General features: G+C 38.3%; 3 protein-coding genes and 1 long non-coding RNA gene across 6 annotated transcripts; 2 read left to right on the forward strand and 2 right to left on the reverse strand.

Annotated features, from left to right (window-relative positions):
* Nucleotides 1-619: 619 nt before the first annotated feature.
* On the reverse strand, nucleotides 620-2626 carry LOC122978911. Its single transcript, XR_006402769.1, has 3 exons — nucleotides 2332-2626; nucleotides 1570-1742; nucleotides 620-1413 (listed from the first exon to the last, which is right to left on the reverse strand). It is a non-coding gene; the product is annotated as an uncharacterized LOC122978911 (long non-coding RNA).
* A 6718-nt stretch (nucleotides 2627-9344) lies between these two features.
* On the forward strand, nucleotides 9345-13448 carry LOC122978907 (heme oxygenase 2-like). Of its 3 annotated transcripts, none has more exons than XM_044345982.1 (7): nucleotides 9345-9447; nucleotides 10043-10150; nucleotides 10308-10425; nucleotides 11046-11213; nucleotides 11725-12048; nucleotides 12137-12269; nucleotides 12737-13448. In XM_044345982.1, the coding sequence occupies exons 2-7, from the start codon at nucleotides 10071-10073 to the stop codon at nucleotides 12862-12864; spliced, it is 951 nt and encodes a 316-aa protein (XP_044201917.1). In that variant the 5' UTR covers nucleotides 9345-9447; nucleotides 10043-10070; the 3' UTR covers nucleotides 12865-13448. The 3 variants fall into 3 exon arrangements, with proteins under 3 accessions (XP_044201917.1, XP_044201919.1, XP_044201918.1); XM_044345984.1 differs by lacking the exon at nucleotides 9345-9447 and adding an exon at nucleotides 9531-9625; XM_044345983.1 differs by lacking the exon at nucleotides 9345-9447 and adding an exon at nucleotides 9628-9652.
* Nucleotides 13449-16172: 2724 nt separating this feature from the next.
* On the reverse strand, nucleotides 16173-18220 carry tmem186 (transmembrane protein 186). The gene is made up of 2 exons (XM_044345990.1): nucleotides 18043-18220; nucleotides 16173-17188 (listed from the first exon to the last, which is right to left on the reverse strand). Exons 1-2 carry the CDS (start codon nucleotides 18043-18045, stop codon nucleotides 16523-16525), a joined length of 669 nt encoding a protein of 222 aa, XP_044201925.1. The 5' UTR covers nucleotides 18046-18220; the 3' UTR covers nucleotides 16173-16522.
* An 892-nt stretch (nucleotides 18221-19112) lies between these two features.
* Nucleotides 19113-26341, forward strand: gde1 (glycerophosphodiester phosphodiesterase 1). Its single transcript, XM_044345981.1, has 6 exons — nucleotides 19113-19690; nucleotides 20838-21013; nucleotides 22326-22431; nucleotides 23592-23684; nucleotides 24404-24615; nucleotides 24753-26341. Exons 1-6 carry the CDS (start codon nucleotides 19421-19423, stop codon nucleotides 24898-24900), a joined length of 1005 nt encoding a protein of 334 aa, XP_044201916.1. The 5' UTR covers nucleotides 19113-19420; the 3' UTR covers nucleotides 24901-26341.
* Nucleotides 26342-27329: the final 988 nt, after the last annotated feature.

Consider the following 27329-nt stretch of genomic DNA (forward strand, 5'->3'; position numbering starts at 1 on the left):
TTTATTGACCTTTCCAGGTAATATGTAAAACAATAGGTCAATTAAAGTACATAAAATAAAGTTATATTTTGTTACCAAAGTGATCACATACTGTACATCTCTCATTTTGTCTCTTTTCATCATTTTTTTTTTCATACAATCATCCAGATGTATTCATCTTGTGAATTGTAGATTGTAATTATAATCAGTCTTGATTTCCTTCTCAAACTAGTTTTGAGAAGGAAGAGAAAAACCCAACATAAAAGGTATTTTTAAAGAGCAATTCTAAACAAAAAACAACAAAACACTGGAATATCTGCAAATAAATTAAAAGAAAATGTCTCTCTTCTCTCACAAAATTAAGTGTATGTACAAAAAAACCCTTTCCCCCTTCAAGCTTTACTCTACAGTTATAAAACTGTTCACCTTGTGTAGATTTAGTTTGATGCTGGGTAAAATTAAATTTTCCAGTTGCTTTGGTGTTGAAGAGCTAATGCTACTTAAGAAAGTTGGTGAAATCAAGGAGGGAGGACTGACTGAAGGACCAGAAGCTGCCCATGGTGTCAATCATAAATAAGAAATATATGTATTGATATATTGATTGTATTATATTAAATATATTATATTTATATGTCTTCTTCAGTCCCAAATGCATTCCATGAGTGTCCTTTGAATCTTCCGATGGTGTTCAGCCATAGTCATTTTCCCTGTGACCACTCCTTCTTCTCAACCTCATGAACCTGAAGCAAGGTATCAATCCACAGGTTAAGATTTGCATTTGTTTGTAAGTCATTCTTAATGCCTGGTCTCCTCTTTATTGCCAGATACAATGTGTACAGGGGATTGTCAACTATGCAAGTGTTTGTCATGCATAGTGTTTGCTGGCCTATGTTTCCCTTTCCTCCCCAATGTGGACAGAATCCTTCATGTTTTTGTGGTGCTGGACATGAGCTGGGTGTTGTTTCACTTTTATCATGTGTCAATGTCTTGGACATGCTCCTTTTTCTGTCAAAAGTACTTGGACCTTTTTCGCTGGGGGAGGGGAGCTGAAGTACTTTGATTTTCTCTTTTGAGTTATACTTTGCTTCCTCTATGCCTCCTCTGGTGATAGGGGAAGTGTCTGTGGGCCCTCAGGTTTCTGTGTGTCTTTACAGTTTGTGTTCATTCCCTTGAGTTTGCCAACAACAAACTCATGCTGTAGCTGCAGAAAATCTTCTGCTCTTCTGTGCAATTTTGATGTTGAGATGACAACACTGGCATTACTGTCTCAGGTTTTGCCAAGATTTGTCAGCATAAGACCTGTCCAAAGGGGAGCAGTACCTGCATAATGCAGAATTATATCAACAAGTGACTCACAATGATGAGGATTTGGCTGTCCTGCTCCCTGTGTGTCATCCTCCTTCCCTGCTTCCTCCTGTGCTTGCCTGACGACCCCTTCGATAGGAGCAAAGAAAGGGGATGATTTTCAGAGATTGTTACATGTCAATCTCTGAAAATGTTTATGGACAGCAAACAGAAATCCCATTTGTATGCAAATATGTAAATCAACAAACACATGACACACATGTACGCACACACGCCCATACTTACCTGTTGTCTAAGGATGAGCTCTTGTTGCGGTAGCTACTGGTAATAAATATATTGGTGAGGACTTCGCTGGGGGTAATCCTCTCCCTCGCATCCCACTGGAGCATGGCCTTTAACAGGTTGCTGCACTCCCTCATTTTATTGTCTTTTGATCCGCCATCTTTCTTCAGACACATCTAGTTTAGGAAACAATTGAAAAATTTAACCTAGTATTTGAGTCATCTTCCTAAATTATGAAAAGACAATCAATCAAGTCACTTTTCTGGAGCTAGTGCCTATTTAATGACCTATCTTTATCACTTAATAGGACCTGTCATCAGTCGCTAACCATCCCAAAAACTCCTAAAGGAAGGTTCAAGTATTTAAGATACATGTATTTCTCAATAAATTCAACTGATGAACTGAAGGAAAATATAGGAAAGTATTATTTTTATATGTTAAGGATAAAATATTTGAAAAGTCAAATAAGGGGTTTTTGTACCGTGAGCCTCCATTGTTGGGAATCTGACTCGGAATATTCCCATGATTTCCTCCCTTCATTAATAATGTGGTCTGGTGGCGGACCCAGGAGGACAATGATGAACCATAGCTACCATACCATGTAACTTTCTTTTTTTTTGAGACTCTGGTATAGTCAAAACAATAATGATAAACTAGCCGGTTTATAAAGATACAAACTGACGATGGCTCCTTCAGGAAGATTACAGCACTACTTAATCTCTTAGTGATGAAAAAGAAAAAGAGAGTCCAATTATAGTAAATTACTTATTGTCTCATAGTCACTCCTCCCCGGAAACAGCGTTGAGCCCACAACCATTTTCACCATCACGCAACTCACGCACGACGGTCTTTCTTGGGAGGAACCCCCCCTAGGCTGATGTCGAAGTTCTGAAAGACAAGGGGGCCTTTGAGGCATTCTGTACCAAATGATCTGAATCATCATCTTTCAATCCATCTATGTTTCCACGTGACTGGTAATGAATTACAGCAGTATATTGCTTCCATCATAACAAAAAAATAAATAAATCAATAAAAAACAAATAACAGTAAAATGTAAATATTTTGAGCATATGGGTGTCCACGACAATGAATAAAATTAAACACAATGCAAACAAGTCTTGGACTTTCATTTTCAGTCATTCTTGACAATTTGTGTGTGTGTGATTTAATGTCTATTGGCTACATTAGTTATTTAAGTCATTTTTAAAGGGTAATTTTTTTGTCTTATTGTATTTTGAAGTCTTTGAGTACCCTACAATTGGTGGAGACACCAACTAACATTGTGTAAACATCGAACAGTTAAATATTTTCTGTAACCTCTATAATAATACAACAAAGGAAAGAAGTTATACAGAAGTTTATGAAGAATAAATACATAAGTACATCACCAAATGTGACCAGTCGAGTTTAAAGTTACACTGAGAATGAAAGCGTTCTCAAAACCTATGTATAGTGAAATTCTCACACACAAATGTGTGTGTGTGTGTGTGTGTGTGTGTGTGTGTGTGTCTGGAGAGGGTCTCACTTAAACAGCAGTATTCATTCTTTGATGGTTGGAGGGACGTGTTCACAAAATAGAATCAGGTATTTGCTACAGAAAGAAACGTTCAATCTTAAACAATACTTGTGACCCGAAGTCAATTTAACCTTTCTGGCGCAGCATCACCTGTAGATGTGGTTCCTTTGAAAATGAGTTGGGGTATGTTTTCTGTGCAGAAGAGCAAGAGACACAGCAGACACCTTTGTAGTACAGATAATTGCAAAGCCTTGCTTGCACCACCACCGTACAGTTATGATACCGGTTGCTGCATGATGGATCTGGGAAGGAAAAATAAGAACAAGGTAGAGAAATTGAGGAAAATGGAGGGAAGCAAAACAAATGTCAGTGTTTGTTTTTCCTATTTTCATGCCAGTTTGATTTCTTGGTGACTTGCCACAGTGAGAGGAGAGGCGCAGTTGAGGGTGTGGCAAACTCAATCCAGTTACATACTGCCTCGCGTCTGGCCTCTGGTCAGCATCTGTCTACAACAGCTAGATTCCTTTTTACAGCCATCTGAAGGTGTCATCTGCAGTCAAAGGTTGTGTCAGTAGAACACTACATGGTCATAAAGCACTTTACAGTTGGTCTGCATTGGCATGTGCAATACTTTTAGTTGTGTCTTATGTTGAACGTGAAATATCCTGGTACAGTGCAGCACTAGTGCAATATTATTTTACTGTTTTATAAGCTTTATTAAGTTTAGCGATTTAATTGGTCTCATTGACCAACTATATTTTTTATGAATGATTGTAAGTTATGTAAAGTATGTATGTAATATGTATGGGAGATAAATATTCTGTGATGCAGTGACGCTAACGTATCTTATTTGTGACTCCTAATACATTACATAATATAATTCAGAGTGAAGCTCAATAGAGGACTGTCAGATGATCCAATTCAATTTAAAAGTTAATTTCTCAAAGTTAACTGTGTGTGGTCTGTGTTAGTGCTATCAGTGCTTCTAGCTGCCATTTCTCACTGGAATATGTGTCATAGCTAGTCAGAGATGACAGATGTCTATCAAATGTGGGGTGATGAATGTTGCATACAAATTCGCCTCTAAACAGTAGGCTACTTTTAATGGTTGCCAGCAAGTAGCAATATTCCTAAATGCTGAAAATTTCCATATGCAAAACACTGAAGAGGACTGTCATGTCAAAACGTTGGTAATTTATAAACTATTCTTGCATTGTGGCTACAAGTGTGCGACTACCTTCCTTCACGCACATACAGTATCATGACATTGTGACCACATATATTTCTGCCCCATTGCTGCGTTTGCATCCTTGATTGCTAGTAAATGAGAAATACTTCTATATTGCAGGTGACAGGGACAGGGAGAGGTGGGGTGAAATGGACCATTGGCAGATATCTTTTAAACCTCAGTAGATCTTCACTAGGCCGGTGGTGGGCTGGGGACCCCCAGGGGTTCTTGAGGGGTTTCCAGGGGGTCCCCAGCAAAAAGGGGAATCATTTATTTTCACTCTAGTTCCATCCATACATAATACAATGAATGTATAACTGTTTTGGTCATGGGTTTCATACACTTTCTGTAATAAAACATCTAAAAGCCAAAATCTTATCAGATGGGGGTCTGTGGTCTAAGTTGTGTCAGTTAAGGGGTCCTTGTGAAAAAGTTTGAGAACCACTGCACTAAGCACATCAATAAATCAGCCAAACAGCTAATTTTTTAAGTTTGTATGTACCTTTATTCTAACACTACACTAACTAGGCAGCAATCGTGCTTTTTAACTTAATCACAGATTTCCTATTGAGGATTGTAAAAGCCATGGACACTTTGTACCAATAAGCAGATCCAAAGTCAGTGCTGGCTACTATTTTAGGCACATTTTATAATCTGAGGCAAAGATCTGCCCTCTGGGGCTTAACATTCATAAATCTAATGGAAACTTGGTTTGGGAATCTGTTTATAGAAGCTGCTGAGCGAAGGAACAAAGACGGGGCAAGGGAATGGTCCTTATGTCCTTTTGGACACTATTATGGAAATGATTCTCAGGGTTGGAAATACCTCTCCTATGACCTGCTTATGTTTTTCTTTTAATCTGCTAATATGTTGTCTGTCTTTTAAAGGCAAACAGTTTGATTTATAGAAAGCACAGTGTCATTAAGGTTACATTTTTCTTCAAAAATTGGCACTGCACATCTTTTATCAGCATGCCAGCTACTAAATCCTAAATCTTCTAACAGATGTACAGCATCTGCTGCAAAACATTGTCACTCATAAGAAAAACACATACTTTTGTGGAGTAACAGCTGCAGATAATCAATTAAATGTAAAACGTTTGTGTGTGTGTGTGTGTGTGTGTGTGGCTATTTCATATCTGAAATTATATTTATAAAAACATTATGTAATCTAAAATGTTAGTAGGTTTCAGTGGACAGTGGACAGTGGACAATAACCCATCTGGACAACCCCCCGCACACACTTCAAACACAACTCACTGAGACCTTACACCATGATCAGGCCATCGGCATCTTTCAAGACAGGTGTTAGGTGCATGGAGGGGTGAGAGGGCTGATTGGAATTTATGTTTGTGTGTGTTTGAGACTATGTTAAGCGTGTATTTGTCTGTATATGAGCCTTGTCTGCTCACATCAGTAAATCTAGCCATAGTTTTTTCATACACAAGAGGATTAGGTCCTTAAAAGTGCAGGAAAGATGAGCAACTGATCAATATAAACAGTCTAAGACTAAGACTGTTAATGTCTGCTCATCTCCCCAAAGTAATTCTAGCCTTTACTCTCATTGATTTCTAAAAGAAAGATAATGATGGGCAGCTGAGCCGTAAAAGAAGAGTTAGAAGAGACAAAAGCTGTTGCTCTGTGTTATTTCATGCATGTCATTTAACTTTTCATCTGTGGTGCACCAAAGGTGAGGAATAAAAAATTCACATTGTCAATATTAAGTCTGGAGCATACTCTGGCTGTAAAATATATCCATATATCCATATGGGTATATCTTACTATTAAAGTAGAATTACTGCACAGTGGATTTCAGATCCCCTAAAATATATTTGACTAAAAAAGGCAACAAACACCAAATTTGTTACATCATGCTGCCATCATTATGTGTACAATTCATGGTAGGACTTGATACATAATCAAGATCAAATACTTAATCACTACCCAAAGTAATCTCAAAGAACATTCACAGTTCCCTCAGGCCACCCATGACCACCATAAATGCTGAACATTGAGATTCCTTATATCCTCTACATCTTATTTCTTTTAGATAAGTGAAAAAATCTCCTAGTGTAATAAGAGTGTTGCATTAATCAATTTGGTAATAATTTAAATTTGTAAGATAATATCTCTTAATCTGCATTTGGTTTTTTTTACATGACGTAAGAACTTTTTACCAGTTTTAGGGATTAAAACCTGACTGAAGTTTAAATATTATTCAGCTCTTTTGAGACATTTTTTACAGTGTAATCATCTCAGAGCCTTTGAAAGCACATTTCTCTGAACTCTGATGAACCACAGAGAGCAAAGTTCAGGTAAATCTGCCAACATTTCTCTAAAACACATCATAATTCACTTCCCTGATTCTGCTTTCTCTCAGCTTCCTCATTGTTTACCATTACTCTGGGCGTATTATTGCATTCACTGTCTGTTGTGTCACGTGCTTGAGTTTTTTAACATATCTGTAACACTTTCCAGTGACAGAACAGATGGCATGAATTTTCTCCTTGGTGCTTTAGGATGTCCTCCATCACTGGGGTTTCTGTGGGAGAGCAGACAAAACAAGTCAATTCTACCAAAGTATTTAATATTTCAGCAAGTTCGAGGAATTTTTTACAAGAATTTAATTGCAGTGGAATTTTGAAACATTTGGCTTTCCCGTTTATATATAATATTCTGCATTCAAAACAGTATTTGCACAAGAAACTGCATCAGAAACATGTAATGTTTGGTGAATCATTTTTGTTCTTGTCCAAAACAGTGACCTCTGTTTACTGCAGCTCAAAAAAACAACCAAACACCTTTAGGATAAATGAAGACATTTATTAATAGCCAAACGTCTTGAGGATACATGATAAAGTAAAAGATAATGTACAGAAAATAATAAATAAAAAGAAAGTAAAATAAATAAATAAATAAATAAGGTCTATGAATGATAAAAATAATGAAAATTATTCAGCAAGAGAATGCAAGAATGCTAAGGGAAAAGCTAATTCAACTTCTCTAAATAAATCCTTTTAATTTTAACGTTATTCGACATCAACCCTTGATCACAAAGCCATGTTATGCCTTACTGTTGCCTTACTGTGTCGTCGTGGTAGAGGCGTCATCTTGGCAGGTCCAGCGTTGTTGGTGCAGCATCACCAGCGGTGTTGCAGTGAGAGAGCCCGGATCAGCTGTGGCGCATCTCAGTGGATGCAGGGAATCAGCCGTTTCAGGCTCTGGGAGAGTCTTTAGGTTTATCAGCTGGTTTGAAATATTACTCTCAGGGAGCAGGTAGAGGTTCCGTCTCAAGCGTTCTTGTTGTTCTTGTAGTTCTTGTTCTTCTTGTTCTTCCTCTTCCTCTTCTTCTGGAGTTTAAGTTGCAGATTCAGGCTTTTGGTTGGCTTGTAGAAACTTAAGTTGAGTGCCGATTAAAGTTTAGTCTGACTACGCTCAAATCTTCAGCGGCATCTACTTCAAAATAAAATACGGTACGTGTTTACTTTAATTAAATTACTATACGTGGAAATAAGAGACTTAATGTTACTAATAAAACAAAAACAAATTAACTTGTTGCAATAAAAGATTAAATACGGATATATTTGATTGAAAAACAAATAAAAGAGACGTCTTAAGAGCTTTCTCGAGTTCTTGGAGGCCAAAGAGGAATCTCTTTAAGGCTGTTTATTGATGAATTATTGATGAATATTCAATTTCTTTGTTCTAGGGGCTTTAGGTGTAGCTGGTGGTTTGCAGCCTGCGTCTCTTGAAGTAAAGGAATTTTGTGAAAGTCTAATTCTGAGTTTTACAAGCAAAAATCACACTTCAGATTCACTGTGGCCTAATATTTCACATTAAAGTTGTAATTACATTCTTTTCATAATGTCCAAGCATTTCATGATATTTTCTGATTGATAACAGTTAAGCAGTTTACATATGTTTCATAATAAGTCCAGTTGACTCTTTAACTATCTATACAGTACTTTCAACAATACATGTTTACAACAAAGTACTTTTTTAGAGAACTCAGGACAAAAACAGAACAATTATCGGACAATCAGATATTGAATAGACATGAGGGGAGGGAGTCTGCAGGGTAAGGATGGTCTAGAGGGGATTTCAGGAGGCCACAGGAGGCCACTAGATGTATAGATTAACAGAACAAAGCAATATTAACAGAGAGCCATGGGAGACATGCCATACAAAATATGACAGTGACATGTAAACCATACAGTTCTTGTGCATTGTCAGTTGATGACAGAGCAGGATATGTGTTTATGTCTTTGCATCTGTAGCATCATGCAGATGAAGAAATGAAAGACAAAAATGTGGTAACTCAGCATCACAAACAATGAGGGATGACAGTTATAGATAAGTGTAGTTGCTGCAGATTTTAGTCAAGTTATATATCGCTATCGCGCATAATACTTATATATTAGTTAAAGGGAGCAAGGCAACAGTTACTGGCTGGGAAATAATCAGCAGTGTAGCTCATGAAGTAAGCCAACAGGCTACTGCTCCATCTGCATTGCTGATATGGGTTACTGACTTCTGCACTGAATGAAACTGTGTAGGCATTTGATACACAATTAAAGTACATTACATGGAGTTTAGTTCCACCTAGTGGTCTACAGTGATACCAGAAATTGGATAAATTCAGCTCTCAGCAGACCTGTGAATGCAGGTATGGCCAGGAGTCTATGGTACGTTTTCTAATTGAAAATTACTACAGCAGTCAACTCTACTGACAACCACAACTCCAATCAGAGAGCAGGAACTAAGTGAAATAAGATGAATAAGAAAGATGTTGCATAAATAAGGTTAACATTACCAGCCCATATGTCAAAAATGTATAAAAATGCACTCTAAAATAATAATAATAATAATAAGAAGAAGAAGAAGAAGAAGAAGAAGAAGAAGAAAGCTCTGAGTGTGTAATTTCCCGCAACACTATTCCAATTATATTTATCATCAAAACATGCTTCGAGTGAGGCCCGCCTCTTTTCTACGATGAGGACTATGATTGGCTTAGAGTCTCTGACTCATCCAATCAGCACGCCTCTTCTCTGTGAAAGGATTCTGATTGGCTTGTTGTCCCCCTGCACATAGTGTCCTTCTCTTTTGTAACGGGCTGTGACAACGAGTACTTTAACAAGGTAAACCAGCGTTTTACTCTCGTTTTCTGAAAGTATGGGAATGATAAATAGTCTGCGCTTGTGTTTACGCAGACAGACTGTGATTTGTCAAAGTCTACGTGGTATTCAAAGAGCTGTATCTTGTAGCTACTTATATAATATTGAAGACGTGCAGTGTCAGTTTTGTAACTGTCCTCCGGTATTTGAACTCCTCGCTTCAACTTGTGTCAGTGCTGTTAAAAACTGATACACTCATTTTATTTAGATAATGTTTTAGAGCAGCAATACAGTAATTTTAACTGCCATCAGCTGTAGCTCACAAATAACTGCAATGTGCACCTGGCTTTGGGAATTTCAATGCATTGTGGCGAGTCTGTATTCACTCTTGTTGAGTCACTATAAAAATCTATATATAACAAATCTATTGAAAAAAAGTTACAAGTCTGTAACGTAACAAAACCAATGCTTGTATAGGAAACATTGGATTTCTGAGAAGATGTACATCATATTGACATGTATTATGAAGTGATTTATATTTCTTTAAATACTTTTCTCATCATATCAACATATCTGTATCACAGTTGATTGATATATCTTTATCTCCTGTTTATTTAAGGTGAAAACGTTGTGAAACAGCCAGGAAAATGGAAACCAAGGTGACATCCAACGGTGTGATGAACGGAGGTGCAAGGATTGTTGTGGATGATGATGATGAAGTACTTAGGTAAGGAGAGACATTTTTGGCAGTGGCACTCTGCTACTGTTTGACTTAGTGTAGGAAAAATTTAAACAACAGCCAGATGGCACAAGTATTCATGCTTGTCCCCTTTTCCTCCTCACTCCTCCTCCTCACTACTCTGCTCCATTCCTCTTCCATCAAGTCCAACTGACCTGTCGGAGATGTTAGCCGAGGGGACAAAGGAGTCCCACGACAGAGCAGAGAACTGCCAGTTTGTCAAAGATTTCCTCAGAGGCCGCATCAAAAGGGAGCTGTTTAAGGTTGGCTTCCAAGGCATCTTGCATTGTTGTTATACTGAATAATTATAATAATAAGTCCAACTTCTAATGGCAAAAAATGCTTGTTAGCAGAGTAGGGAACGCAGTGAAAACAACACCCTCAAAAACATCAAATGCACTTCCACAAACAAACACAGCAGCAACCCTTTATCTCACATCTTAAGCTTAGTATGATTTTTGTTTTTTAAGATTGAACACATTATAGAAAAATGTAGTAAATGTCACTTTGTTTTTTAATAGAGCACCCACTGTGGGGGCCACAGCCCAAAGGTGTTGGGGTCCATAATTTGGAAGTACAGTATAAACCTTTTGGCTGGTGATATAGTGAAAGTGATAAGTACTTTAAGATATGAGGCTGTCAGAGTGATACAATTTAGATTTATGCATTGCCTTGGTTGCAACACTTGATTGTAAATAATGTTGCCAAAGAAATGTGCAAATTGTCAGTTGTAAAACCACTAATCACCAGTATTTGATGTGTAACAATTCCAAAACTTATAATTACGTAAATCAAAAGTCAGAAAAGTTATATCAGACAAGGTAGTTACCATTTAATCTGTGTGTCTGTTCCACTTTTTCTCTCTCCCTACTTCTGCTGCCAGAGAGGTACTGCAGCTCTGTACTTCGTCTACTCGGCCATGGAGGAGGAGATTGAGAAGAACAAAGACCATCCTCAGATTGCTCCAATCTATTTCCCTGCAGAGCTGCACAGGTGCGAGGCCCTGGGCCGGGACCTCGAGTACTTCTATGGAGAGGACTGGCAGAGCCAGGTCAGCTGAAAGCACTCAGAGTCAATCTCATGACATGAGAGATGCAAAGTGGAGCCTCATAAATGTCTGGCCTTCTCTAGATCATGAATCACTACACCAGTTACATCAGTTAAACTGAAATTCAGACATGAACTAGTGTGACTTTTTTAGTGCGATGTATTCAGTGTTACTTCACCAAGCATGAATATTCATTTTCTTTTAAATTAAAAAGATGCATCACTTAATTGCAACACAGTCTTGAAGATTTACATTTCAGCTTTATTTTAATGTTTGTCTTGTGGTGCCAGATCATTAGAGGAGCATAGTTGGCTTACCTCAACAGTTCCCCTGTCACAGAAACCAGCATCTGATCACAACTCTCCTGCAATAGATTCTTTCCTTTACTGATAGCAATATAAAATAGAATACAATCAAAGCAAACTTCTCCAGCAGACATCCATGATCACATTTAACATGACAGCAAGATTTGTGATGCTACTGCAAAGCCTCCTGACTTTCTTCCCTCTCACAGATCAGCCTCTCCGCAGGCGCTAAGCCTTATGTTGACCGCATCCATGAGGTGGGTGAGAAGGATCCAATGTTGTTGGTGGCCCACTCCTACACCCGCTACATGGGTGACCTCTCAGGTGGACAGATCCTCAAGAAAGTGGCCCAGAGGGCACTGAAGCTCCCCTCGACCGGCGAGGGTCTCAATTTCTACCAGTTTGAGGGAATCCACAGTCACAAGAGTTTCAAGCAGCTTTACAGAAGCAGGATGAACGAGCTGGAAATGGACACTGAGACCAAGGAGAAGATTGTAGAAGAGTCCAACAAGGCTTTTGGCTTTAACATGATGGTGAGGAATCCAACAGATATGCACAAAAATCATGATAATAAAGAAATGTGAAGAGGAAAACATAACTTTACTTTTGATCTGAAAACAGGTATTCTCAGAGCTTGAAGAGATTGGGACGACCATCAAAGAGGAAGTCCAAGATGCAGGTTTGGGACACAGTCATGCTGAAATTATGGAGGGAGGTGATATTAACAAGTGCCCCTACTATGCAGCAAAAATGGGTAAGACATCATTTTAAGAGTTTAAGTCTGAAAGAAGCACACATTCCTAAATAGAAGAAAAAAAACATTGTTTTCTGAACAATAAATAGGCAGCAGTCCCTGGTACAAATAAAACTTTTACCGACTGTATCATCTGCAATATATTTAATGCTTTACATGAGACTCTTAAATTGAGATGTTTTTATCTTTTAGCGCAAGTACAATGCATGAACTTCAAGGGTTTGATTCTGAAATTAGAGATTGTCCAATAAAATGTACATTTCTTTTAGAGAGAGCAGATGAACCTTAAACTTTTGTTGTCAAGATAACAACAGTTTTACAGACAGATAGTTTAGTGATGGACAGAAGGTAATAGGGCTGCTTGAATTATTGTATGAACCTGTGTCTTCTTGCCTTGTTTGTTTTGAACCCTTTATTTTTCCTTTCTTTTCTCTCCATCACTCCCATCCTCCATCTCCTCTCCACAGCCGCCAGTGGAAATCCCACCTTTGCATGCCAGTTAGCCATGACGCTTCTCCAACATCCACCGTGTCAGTTAGCTCTGGCCGCCTGGTTTGCCGTCCTCGCTGGGTTCACTGCTTGGTACCTGCTGTAAGCTTCAACAGACGCTTGTTCTGCCGATCACCTATGAGCAAAGAGTGGAGGACACTGTTACATCCTGCCAGACTTAATCCAAACCTCATATACTATTTACTGTAACAAACAATAAAGCTGAAACTGCACATTTTAAAATAAGTGTGGAGCCAAACATTTGAGGCTTTTATTTATTGACATTTGTGTTTTAAGAGGTAAGAAACATTATTTATATCTTCATGCTTCCGTTCTCTTGAACATGCAGTTTTATGCTTCCGAGACTGCTAATAGCAGTGAAACAACTTTTTATGATGCTTCAATTGTAGTGTGACCATGAGGAGAGATTTAATGATGCATATGCTTTGTATGTTATATTCAGTGGTAATATGCATACAGGGATTAGACACATCTCATCATGTAGAAATATTAAATTCATACTTTTCCTCCATGTGATTATGAGATTATTAGTTGAATGTATTTAATATGAAAATGAATTACATGTGTTGAGAATGTGTTGCTGCCTAAAGATGCACTGGTGTACATGTTTGTGTACACTGTCATGCTTGACGTGTTTCTGATTCTCAATAAAATAACAGTCAGGTTTTATCAGTGAATGATGGTTGAATCTCACCACAAAATTACTTTTAAAACATTGCAACTAGTATCATTATAAATAACGGAAAACACTCATCCTCTGCTTGTGTGCCTTCAGGAAGCAATAAAGGTTCATATAGAAGTGCTCATTTTGTAATGACAATTACAACCCTCACCAGTCAGGATCATTTTTGTATCACACATATATGTATCATACATTTACAACTTTTGTTAGTTACATTGCATAAAATGAAAATTGAAATGGATTTGCAATACTTCATAACAATAATACAACACTAACAAAAAATAAGTTCCACACTGAAATAAAATAAAAACCAAAGGCTCCGAACAACTGTACAGTCTGCATATGAAAACTGTCAGCAAAATGCAAAAAAAAGCAAAATGTACAAGAAATGTAGTTTAAGAGATAGATGTGGTCCTTACCAGTATCCTGCTGAAGGTGGTGGTGTATCTGCGGTTTTTGTGTGCCAGTCACCATATTTATAATCTGTCTATCCTTGAGCCTTATCATCATTGGAAGCAGCCCATGATGATAATGGTAAGCCAATAACTATATCATCATCAGGGGCTCTCCGTCAGTCTGTGTGCTCTTTTAATACCAAACAGCAGTAATCTGTCACCATCACTGTACTTCTGCAGTTTTGTCACAACACTAACAGATGTTACTCATAGCAGGAACTAAATAAGATAAACCTCCCTCAGTGTCCACAAACATATACTTCAAAATGAAAATCTGATGTTAGTAAAGTGGTGTTAATAGCCCTAAAACTGTAGTTTACCTTTAACTTTTATTATTCTGCTCAACAAGTCATTTTAGCCAACTAATGTCATCACATCAGCGAGAGCCAAAAAATAGATGAACCTTAATAATTTGACATCTGATCTACCTTCAATTCATGGTGCCAGATAGATACCAAATATTGCAGTTAAACAAGAAGTCCTACACAGATACAAAACAGTTTTTCTCTCTGTTTTTGCAGAATACACTACAGACATCACTCTGTGGACTTCTTTGGGATTTTCTGCAGGCCTGCAGAACAGTTTTGATGAGGATAAGGTGGCATCAGAGGAACAAAGTTTATAGCTGCAGGTTGTTGGTGGTTTCACCTGCTTCATTTGGTACAGTTGTTATGGACAATTTAATACATTTCTCACTGCAATGTCAATGAAATATGGGAGGATTAGGATTTCTTTTTCATTAACTTATTTCTATTTGTCACTTGTCAAAGTTTGAGTGTCTTAAATAGCTTTACAAAATTAAAATACATTGTTACTGTTAAAGGTGCAATAAACGTTCTGCCCCACTAAATGTCAGCAAACAACTATTTACTATGTAAAGATACAGTGGAGTAATGGTGACCTGAGCAGAGAATGAACTCACACTCCCTCTGTGTGTATTGTGATCTCAGGTTCTCTGTTCTTTGTTTTTGAAGCCGGTCCGGCCGGGTGTGCATGTGAGCGTGCATGTTAGTCCCTCCTCGTCCTCCCCATGTCCGTCTTCAACATGGCTGCTGGGTCACACAAACTTTCTCATATTACAACTAAACAGTGCACTGCATTTGAAGTGAGAAATAGGCAATGCAGTAACAGAATCTTAATCCATATGTGATCAGCATGGCCTAGTTTGACAGTTTAACCTGAGTTTCATGAGCTGTGTTTTCAGATGCCACTTTCTTTTTATGACTTACACATTTGTTTTGGTCTGAGATGCTGGTGCTCTAGTGCGACATCTAGTGGGGCTGAGTGTCATAAATTGCTCCTTTAATATTACAATTATTGAAAGCTCCTGTATTACACTTTGCAAACATCTGTAAACATTTTTGTTCATAAAGATGCAAAGGATGTGATTTTTGTGAATCTGCTTCAGTGTCTCCAATAATTTTCATTATCAGACCTGTTGTCCTGCTGTTGACTTTGGCATTGTTTCTGTCTGCCATTTAATCCCTCACAGAGGTACCGTATACGATTATTTGAAGGTGAAAGTATTTATGTTGTACTGTATGACTGATTCAGATGCTGGCTGCCATGTCTCACCAGGCGACCAGCCAGCAGAAGTCAGGAAACCAGGAGAACATTGAGCTTGATTATTTGGGCCATCCAGAGCTGAAGGTGGCCCATATGAAGAGGCAGGGGCCCGAGGAACAGATCTCTGAGGACCTCATCTTGTATCCAAATGGATCACTCAACTGTCACAAACCTTCAGTTACAAATATCAATGTTTCCTAATCATTCTTTTAAAAGTCAAAGCAGGAAAAACATAAATATCAAAGAACAGAACAGAACTCCAAGCTTCAGTGATCATTCTGAGATGCATAATGCTCAAACTCAGCCAGTCAAAACTATCAGAGTTGTTAGAGCTTCAGAAGACAAAATGGAAACTGTGCTGTACATATGAACTATTTATTTTTTGTAAGAGACTGATGAGTAAATGTAAAAGCATGTATAAAAATATAAAGTACATTTTTTAAAATCCTCTATGAATTGTATGTCAATGAATCTCCCATTCTAAATGTAATATAGATCAGTCACTGTTCACAGATGAGTCGTTAACTGTTTTCTTTTAAATGTCCTTTTCTTCATTACTTACCTTTTTTCCTGTGTCCTTTTGCTTACTTGATCATTTCATGCAGCCAACTGTGTTGTCTGTCATTGTTTTAAGATTCAACTCTTTTCACTTGTAAAACATTTGGACAATCTCATTTGTATCAAGAAGACTTATTTTATTTCAGTCACTGGTTACCAGACAAAGGTATTTTGAATTCTCTTTATATATTACTGCCGACACTGGTCATTCAGCATGTTGTTCCAAACTAGACGCCAAAGTCCTGCTGAGGCCATGAATCCTTATTTTTTCAATCACAAGCTGAAACAACGTATTCACAGTGGACACATCATATCAACTGATAACAGCTATATTTACTGAAGAAATTATATTAACTACAGTCTGTGGATCACTGTATTATCTTTAACTCTGATTGATACCATCTTTCATGGAGAACAGGCCCATTTCATTATAGCAAGTCTGCATTTGGAACATATTAATTTGCACTTTTAACAATAATTCATCACCTTAAACTTCCAAACACCTTCTCAAAACCCTGTTTATCCACCACACGTCCAAAATGAGTAGAGAAATACAGTGTCTGGGGGCTGCTGTATCTCTTCAGTTTAAATATCGTCTCGTTTGGGGAGTCCCCTGTATCTCCAATGGTCATAACATCTGACACTGGGAGGTAGATATCATGCCGCCTGCCCCAGAAGGTAAGGTGGGACACTTTGAGTGTAGTCTGAGACGGGTCCAGGTACATCATCCCCACCACCCTCCTGAGGAAATGACTAGCAGTGTATAGCATGATGCCAGCGAACAGTGCTATTCCGGTTGTGTAGCCGACAAGAAAGAAAGGGATGTCTCCCTGGAGGTAGAAGACGTACACTGGGGGCAGGATGATCATAGTGATTCCAGTTTGGAGTAGTTTTAGCCTGGACAAGGCACTGAGGAGCTTAATGTGCGGAAGGGTGTAAATCACATTGTACTTCTGCCTGGACAAGTCCGAGTACCTGACCATGGCTGTGATTTTAGGTATAATGGGTTCATAAGGGCTCTGTTGGATGGGTGTGTGCCCCGGTGAGCGAGGCTGCACACCATGAGATATCCGACTTGTTAGTAGACATGATCCTCTGGTGCAGGACAGGATGTGTGAGGTTAGCCTGGGTAGCAACACTGACCTCATCTGTAAAAAAACATAACATCAAACAGATTAAATTAACACTAACCTTAACAGAAATACCCACTTAGGTGGTGGACAAAATAACAACACTCAACTAGAGTTGATATAATTCAATTAATAGATTGATTGGTCGACAGAAATGTTTAATTTTTTTTTAGCAAAATGTCAATCATTCTGGTTTAATCATCTCAGGTATGGATATTTGCTTGTTTTCTTAAAATTCAATGATAGTAAACTGAATATCTTTAGGATTCGGACTGCTGGTCACACAAAACAAGCCATTTGCTTGGGCTTTGGGAAACTGCAATGCGAAATTTTCGCAATTTTCTGACATTTCTTAGACAAAAATATGAATCAAAAAAATAATCAGCAGATTAATCCATAATTATACTCATCTTAAATTGCATCCTCAACCTTAATTATGCAAAGCAATGCAGTACAGCACTATTAAAATACTGTAACTCCCACAAGCTAGAAACTGAAAAGTCTCAACAAAACTTATTTGCAGGGCTACTGGACCGGACTGGACTGCATTGACACTGAACACATGTCCCTGTTATTTTGGACAACCTACTAAAATACCCATCATCATGGCTGCAGTATGATATGGTTGTATATCAGTTAGGCTACATTTAAATAAAAATGAGAGATAAAACATAACAGTGCACGTTTTTTTTTTGTTTGTTTTAACAAAATCTAAGTAAACAGACCTGACAATAAATATCTTACTGTTGTATAATAAGAGACTGACTAAATCCTGACTGAGCTGAAAGCAGCAGTTAGCTTGTGTAGCCAATAATCCTTACAAATTATTTTCACAACACGTGCAAATCTTTGAGAGCAAGATATAGGCTCACCATAGCCGCCTGGAGTGTTAAACACAGAGACAAAGGTCCTCTTTTGTCTACTTATTTTTCTTCTTCTAGAATGACACGGAACACTTTGACCTGGATGAGTTTCACAGGTCTTCTTCTTCTTCTTCTTCTTCTTCTGTTGCTGCTGCTGCTTCTTCCGCATCCTCTTCTTCTTCTTCTCCTTCAAGGTTTATTGGCGGTTGGCAAACAGCGAATTGGCGCGTTACCGCCACCAATCGGTATGGTGAGTTCTTTGAGTTATTTTGTATCTATTTGATTAAAGTGTACCTTTATCTTTCCGAGGTTTTGGATCATTCACAAAGTCATTTGTTTGCTTTTCTGTTTTTGTTTGTTTGTTTGTTTTTGTTTTTGTTTTTTTTGCTCTTGTGCCCCCTTGTGGGTAACTTGGGAGCTATCATCACCTTTAGATACACCTTATTCGACATGTAATTAAACACTGACCTGCGGTAACCTTGCTAAAACCTTGTAAATTGTGCATTGACATTAACATTATACTAGACACTTGAAACTTGTGTTCCTGCTCGTGTTGGTGTGGAGGGAAATGAGCGGATGAATATTCTGGTCAAACAAACACTTAGAATTAAGCATGTAGACCTACAGGAGAAGTTGAAACTAAGACATTCACTAGGACATATGCATAATCAGTATAGCAGGAGTATTGGGATGATAATAAACTAGAAGACACCAATATAATTTACAAAGACATGTTGGTGCTGGGAGGATGGTGGGCTGGAAACGAGAGGAAGAAAATGTCATCACTTGTCTGAGAATAGGTCACATAGGTCTCAACCATACATTATATAAATTAGGCAAGCACCCAACCAGAAAATGCACACACTTATTGTAGAAAATACAATATAAAGAGAAATCACTTTCCTCTGTCACTAAGGAAGGCGACACACAATGACTTTTCATTGTCAGGTCTCTTGGAGAAAACAGAAAGCAAGATGTACTGTGACATTATTAAGTTTTTAAAAGAAACTGATTAAACTAAAAATAATCTAGAGGGTTTTTTTCTGCATAATCTCTTCTTTCACACTCCACTCCAGTCGGTGGCGGTAATGCGCCTTTAAACTGGTTTGCCAACCGCCAATAAACACCAAAGAAGAAGAAGAAATGACACTTGGGGCAAAGCAGTCACATCTGCCATAGACTGCAACCAGAAAACAAACATCTGCTGCATTATGCTACTCTCTGAAGCAGAGTAGTTTCATTTTTTACACAGTCGAAAGTGTCATCGATTATTAGCCTATGTTAGTGAGCTGGGTGGAGCATGACCATATCTCAGATACGGCTTTTGAGGAAAGTAAACTTAGCGTTAGCAGGTCGGACTGGCAGCTAAAGGCGAGAGTGGACAACAATGCTGCAGCTGGGAGATGAAATCTCTCTCTACTCACTCGTCTTCGTGGTGGTCCTGCTGGGGACCCGGAGCCCGGTGTGGACAACCGTCCTCACCGCCTCCCTCTACCTCTTTCTGGCCATGTTCCGGTTCCCCCAGGTACCAACCAACCGAGCCCGGCAGGTGCTTCACCCAGCCAAGGGCGCGGCAGGCTCCGGTAAAGTGTCGGTGGTCGCCCACCGGGGCGGCGGGCACGACGCACCGGAGAACACGATAGCAGCCATACGGGAGGTGAGAAGGGGAGGTGGAGATGTTTGGGTCTGGTTCTCCTCTCACAGCGGGTGAGACCTGTGGTTATAAGGGAGCACATCACCACTGGAGGGTGACATATCTTCATCCATGCCGCAGTTCCGTAAACTGGAATTAAATTTGTATATGAACAAAGAAGAATATATTTACCCCTCCACCAGAGCATCAAGTCTTTTATTACCAAACCACAACATTACCATCACACATCCTCACTGTCATGCATTGCACTATAGTAATCCTGGCTTGCTAGTGGTGTATATTATGTGTCTGACTGGACAGTAAACATCTTTGTGACACCACATAGCGTCTGTGGCCCAACCAGTCCTGGATGTTAGGCCAATACTCACTGATATTTGAAAGTTTAAAAAAAAATGATAACAATATATAATCTTTTTTTAATGCAAAGACATAACATAAAAAAGGGTCCCAAAAAATTTTTCTCAAGAACTGTGGTCACATTTTTTTCTGAGCAGGACATTTTGCATATGAAAAATAAACTTGTCATTGCTCTTTTATGGACTGACTATATAATGGAGACACTGTTTATAAATTAAAACAATGTGTAATTTCTTGTTACTTGTTGGCTGACATACAACCGGGTTGATATATGTGCAATATAGCTTATATGAAGTGTATAAGGTGCAGTATAGCCTCTCTTTTTAATCAATATGTCTTCAGAAAAAGATGATCACAACAGTTGTATAACATTAAAACCTTGTTTTTTCTTTACTTTATTACTTTTATTACTTATTTGTCCCCAAGAGGCAACTGGTTTTGCAGCAGTGTAACACAGGATCAAACACAAAGCACATGAACATAGCATATAAAAACAGCAAATAAATACAAAAGAAAGCAGAGTATAAATTAAAAAAACAATTTAAAGCAAATGCTTTTAATATAAATATATAAATTATGTAATATTTCAAGGTGTCTCAGATTTGGATGTAGAAGATGGGAGCTGTCACCCTGAATGGATCTACTTTCTTGAACAACTGTTTGTTAAACAGAACAGACTTTTCTGTTCTAGTTTGGGTTGGAGTTCAAGTTTTTTAAGGTGAAAATTATAACAGATTTGACCAGAAACAAACCCTTCTGGAAGACTATTTGTTATTTGTCTGTCCTGCACTAGGCCAGTAAGAACGGGGCGACAGGTGTGGAGTTGGACCTGGAGTTCTCAGCAGATGGTGTCCCAATACTGATGCACGATGAGACCGTAGACCGGACCACCAACGGGTCGGGACCACTCAGCCAATTGAAATTTTCTGACTTGAGTAAATTGGACGCAGCAGCTAAACATCGACTCAGGTAAAAGAGACAGATAGAGTTAGATATGCAAACACAAGGCCCCTCAGACAAAACTGAGACCCCAGTAACGACACTATTGAATTGATATGAGGCATCTGTATTTGTGTAGTTTTCACTTTTCAGACATTTCTGTATAATGAAGTGTCAAGTTGGATATATCAGAGCCTTCAGAAAAATCTGAGTTTCCCAATTTTTATTACAACGTAACATGAAGGCTACTTACAACCTGTAAACTTGTAATTATGATTACTCTGATTTGACATGAATGTGACATTATGCTGTGGCCTGCGACTCTCCATTCCTTACAACTTGAGCCCTATTACTTTGTTACTGAGAAAAACATAAAAACGTCATGATTTGCAGGCAAGATCTGGAGTTTTAAGGAGTGTCTTTTTTTTCTGTGATTTCTAACCGTATTTAAGGACGTTTATTTGTGATGGACATCAGAGACAATGATATCCTCAGAAAGTATAAGTGAATCTAAAAATATGTGTATCATGTCTCTGCGTGTGGATTTGACTGAGTTATGACTCAGAGAAGAAGGGATTAGATTTTTGACACACACAGTAGTATAGCCTGGGGCAAAATATTTTGTTGGTGACGCTGAATTCATCATTTTGCAGCTGCATGTGGAAATGTTTGATAGTGATAATCTGTGTCGATGTATAATGCTGCCTCCAAGACTTCTGTAAGAAAACATTAAAAGGGCTTGATAAAAACTTAATAAATGCAGTGCTAAAATTAGTCCAGAAAGGAAAGAAGCAAGTTGCTCAACTGTAATACAGCTGAGACAAATAACCCAGGGGGGGTTTCTAAATACAGCTCCCCTCAGAACAAACTAAAGAAGAAAGACATATTAGGATCCAGCTGGTTTAGACAGATATGTATGACAAACACAAACACTTATGTAGGAAACTGCCACAAAACAGGAAGATTTAATCTAGAAATACAACAGAAATGTTAATTTTCTTGATCACCAACATTATAAGACATTAAAAACACTCAAATAATAGTCAAAAAATAGTTAAGATGTAGAATAAGACAATTGACAAGTGTAGCTGTCACCCGACGTCTGCAGCATGAACAAATGAAATATGTCAAATACAACATACAACATATAGCCTTTATATACATAGACTCACGCAGATTATCACATGCATTTTATCATAATCCAGGTGCAGAAGAGTCATGTGCATCTCTGATCAAAGTTAAGCTTATTGTTTCCCAAGTAAAAGGAAAAAAAATGTTTAAAAAGTTTGATAAATATGTGAGCCTGAGATCACACTGTAACATCTGCTTTCTGCATTACCAGGGAGAAGTTTGCTGGGGAGAAAATTCCAACTCTGGAGGAGGCAGTGGAGGAATGCATCAAACTGCAGCTCACCATTTACTTTGATGTCAAAGGTCATCCAGATGAGGTGCAGCCGACAAAACAAACAATCAAAACAAGTCTCGATAATGTGCAATTGATTTGTACCCAGACAACATAACATAATGAGGAGAAGATGATTTTGGGATATAATGGGCCACACAGACAGATTGTAATGAGCACCAGTACAAAATGATCCTTATATATCTGCAGGGGTTAAATAGAGTTGTTAAGATCGTCTCATGCTGAAACAACTACATGATTATTTTAATTAATGAAGTTGTAATTACATGATCATTCCTAAGGGTGGAAAGTAATTCCCTATCTTATTATTTTAGTTTTGCATCACTCTCTAAAGGTCGCACCAATCCTGTCATTCATCTGTTGTTGGTGATTTTATTGCAGATTGCAGCATTTCCTCCACGATGCAACTCAACACTATCACATCTGAAAATCAAAACATAGTGCATTACACTACTGCATCACTGTATTTTTGTTCTGGTAACTTATTAGGAGCATAAATAAAAACTTTGGTATATTAATTGATAGACATATTGTAAGGTGTACATTACATGTTCCAGTTTCTGTTTTACTTTGGGACAAACCAAATCGCCAACAGAAACACACACACACGGTAACATATCGCATCATTACTAGTTATTTTCTTGTGGTCAGTACTGTATCTGATGTGAAAATATGACTATGTTGATGTCGGTTACATACAAACTGAGCCAGAGACGAGTCAAAAGAAGCAGTGAGGTCACTTACTCTATGCCTTTCAAACTGCAGTGTTTGTACCATTTAATTCTGCATATTAAACAACTAAATTAATGTTTGCATCAGTGTACTTTTAGAATTCAAATGTTTTTTCATTTCTTAAATCAAAAGTGCACAAACCAGCAAAAAAACAGCCTTTCATTACAATTGAACAACTTATCAATATAGCATCAGTGTACTTTTAACCACTCAATGAGTAATTGCTTACTCAGCACATTTTTACATCAATAAGGAATGCAGAGCTGATTGTTGTTTCAGGCAGTAACATTCTTGAGTTCAGGACCCACAGCAGTGTCTCTGACACATACTCAGCTGCTAGTTACCACCAAGTGGTTGGACAAGAACACTCACATAAAGACACAAAGCCTCACACACACACTGTAAACAGTTAACTGACTTACAATAACCATGTGGTTGTTCTCCTCTTCCCAGGCAGCCGCAGCCCTTACAGACTTGTATGTGAAACATCCAGTCCTCTACAACAACAGCATTGTCTGCTCTTTCGAGCCCAAAGTCATCTACAGGGTAAGAGGGTGCTTTGAATTGTCTCAGGGTGTTAAGTAAGTAAACTCTACCTGAACAAATTCACATTTACTGTGTTTGACTGTCTAATCTGCAGTGGAACACAGAGATGCAAAGTAATGCCTGTACACTAAGAACAACACCAAATGCATTGCTTTGTTTTAGTCACATACATAAACACTGTATTACAGCAGGCTCCAACACTTGGACCATAAACTAAAATTTCACATTGTTTATGAGTGAGTGTAAAGCCTGACCACTGTGGGAAAATGAACTTGCACCCCAGTCTGTTTTTTTCCGTTCACCTGCAGTAGAACAGAAAGGTGACGCCATTACAAAAAAAAAGGTTTGCATATTTTCCGTAAGTCCAGAGATATGATTTTACCTGGCCTTGATATGAAAACCACAATACTCCCAGTGCTTAGGGCTGGAGTTCTGGCTTCTCATTTGCATTCACCACACCAATGATGTTAGCTATACAAGCTTGGATAACCTGACCAGTATTGGATTACCTTGATAACAACAGGTCAGGATGAAAGTCACACTTTTGAATTTAAGGTTCTGCACATGCAAAAATGAAAACTCCCCCGCTGTTAACATACTGGTGCTGATTAAATAAGCTAAAATATTTGCTTACATTCCTATCATGTACTGTATTGCTGTTATTTCTATTGTATTGCTCACATTCAGCATAACTTAATCTTTCTCTCTCCCCGGCCCAGATGAGGCAGAGTAACCCAGACGTGGTCACAGCATTGACCCACCGGCCCTGGAGCCTGAGTCGGTTTGGAGATGGTACCCCGCGTTTCTCATCACCGTGGAAACACCACTGGATAACACTAATGGACATGGTGTTGGACTGGGCGCACCATCACGTACTGTGGAAGCTCTGTGGCATCTCAGCCTTCCTGATACAAAAGAATTTTGTCTCACCGTGAGTTTCCACAGCTGAGACCAAACAGTCACATATTCTCAGTATAACCAGATTTCTGTATTTAATCCATGAACTCACAACTTTGTCCTGTAATGTTACAAGAGACTAACACTGTTTTTCCTGTGTGCTGTCTGCAGGGACTATGTGCAGTACTGGGCCCAGAGAGGAGTGGAGGTGGTAGCCTGGACGGTCAACACAAACATGGAGAAAGTGTATTACCAGGAGCTGCTGCAAGTCAACTACATCACAGACAGCCTTGTGGAAGACTGTGACCCCCATTACTGACACTCACATGAACCCAGCATACGACATGCTCAAACACATACTCATTAAAAAAGATCAAATCAAAGGAATTTTTCACTGTCTTCTCATCACTCATACAGTGGCATCAGGTAAAAGAACATATGCCACTCATTTATTTCCATACACACTTTGATTACTGTTTTTGTGTGTATGCGAGCTTGTATGTTTTTATGTAGATGTTTGCACAGAAGAAGAATCATCCTGACTAGACTGGGTGTCAAACTCAATAACAAGAGGCAAAGTAAGAGGTTTTATTCTGATTTAATCATTTTAATAATATCATGAATTCACTCATACATGCTGAGGTACCTGATGTGCATTTATAAACATTTTAATACAATAATACGTGTCTATAATAGACCAGAATCAAATGTACTGTATTCACCAGCTCAGGACTGCTCTGATTTTCTTTCCTTCTGGTTATTGTGCATATCATACTGTCTTTCAAAAGCTCTAAAGTCATGCACTGTCCTTTCTACCCAGAAAAGGTCTGAATGAAACTACCTAGAATAACACTCATTTAGAAATAATACAAGTAAACATTTAAAATCTTTGAGATATGCACATATGAAACTGAAATGTAGAAATACAGTAGGATTGGCATACAGAAAGCAAGTTTTCAGGCTGGTGACAGATTTCAGATTAATGTTCATATATACATCATGCAATATAATTATAATAAATTTCAGCATCAGCATTTTTGAAAAATAGTGTGATCTTAATTGAGAAACATCATTTGTTCTTCTTGGTAGTAGAGTCTAACCTTTGTACTCCACTGTATCTGTAGAGGGATACCAGAAACGATCAAATGTCAAATGTGTCTCAAGATGAATAAACAAGATGAAGAATTATAATTACTCTCAAGTAGAAGACATAGACAAGATATGAAACACAGTAGGGCAGCACAGAGGAACAGTAAAAGACAAGCAATGATAAGAATAAGGAATTCAGGAGTGTGAGGTTATATGAGGCGTTAAAACTGCAGTAGATCTGCAGAAATTTGTCCTCAGAGATGACAGCTGACATAAAATAATATACACTGTGGGAGGTGTAGTGTTGGATATCACCCTGGATAAGTCTGTCTGAGCTGCTTCTTGTCCCGGCTGATCAGACTGTCACCTCACACAGTATGGAGTCACTCAGGTGGTTTTCACCTGAATAAGACAGATTGGTGGTTTCTCAAATCTTACATCTTACACAGATGCTGTAAAAGCATTCAGCAAAATAGGCGCTGTAATAGTAGATGATAATTTATTATATTTTATTTTAAGCTCTTGTGTGACCTCGTGTATACAGTCAGTCTTTATACATGTACACACACAAAAAATGGTGGTTCTTCAGCGGTTCTTTGGGGTGGTTGAGGTGCTATGTAGTGCTGCTGCTGTACAAAGAACATGTTAAGCCCCTGTATGGTTCTGTAGAGGTTCTTCAGCTTAGTTGGGGAAAGAATAAAAAAATACATTAAAATACAGAGTATTTCCTGAGGATAACACATTAAACCAGTGGTTGTCAACCTTTTTGCCCCCCTGTGTCTGAGGAAATATTCCAGGCCCCCTCCCCCCCTTATTATTTTATACTCTGTTTATTTACCAGTAACCTAACCCATATAATATCTGTGTTGGTGGGATGTAACAAGACAACTTGGGTGCTGAGAGCTGTTGCAGTTTAAATTCTGTGGGAGGAGGAATACAATTGGAGGATTAGATAAAGCTAAGACTGTAGTCCATGAATGAATGTAAACTGATAAGCTCTTCTCCCCATAATTATGTCACAAACTTAAAAAAAAGGCTATCATTATATTCATATATTATCTGTTATGAGTTATTTATATAGTCAAATAATTAGGTTACTTATGTCTTGATGTTTTGTGATTAAAGCATTCTGTAAGTAAAGTTTTCAATAATTTCCTATCATCTCAAGGCCTCCCTGGTTGGTCCCTGAGGTCCCCTTGTGAGCCTTGACCTTCCTTGTTGAGCGCTGCATTCAAATATTAACTACTTATTTCCAATGTGCACACAGATTGTATCAGTGTAGGCCTATTAATCAAATCCACACTTAAACCACGCTCTTTTCATTTTCCACCTTGTTCAGCCATTTTTCGGGTAACCCCCAGCCCTTACTCGTTTTACCCACTTTTAGGCCGACACCCAGTCTTACTGATTTTACCCATTTCTCCATGAACACCCCTCCCGTATTAATTTCATCAGGTTTTCATAAGGATCCAACGCTCTTTTCATTTTCCCCCTTGTTCGGCCATTTTTCGGGTAACCCCCGGCCCTTGCTTGTTTTACCCATTTTTCGGCCGACACCCAATCTTACTAATTTTACCTGTTTCTCCATTAACACTCTATCCTATCGGGTTTTTGGGAAGATCTGACACTCTTTCCATTCTTGCCCTTTTTCGGCCATTT

This window comes from Thunnus albacares, chromosome 3 (assembly GCF_914725855.1).
Source record: "Thunnus albacares chromosome 3, fThuAlb1.1, whole genome shotgun sequence".
NCBI lineage: Eukaryota > Metazoa > Chordata > Actinopteri > Scombriformes > Scombridae > Thunnus > Thunnus albacares.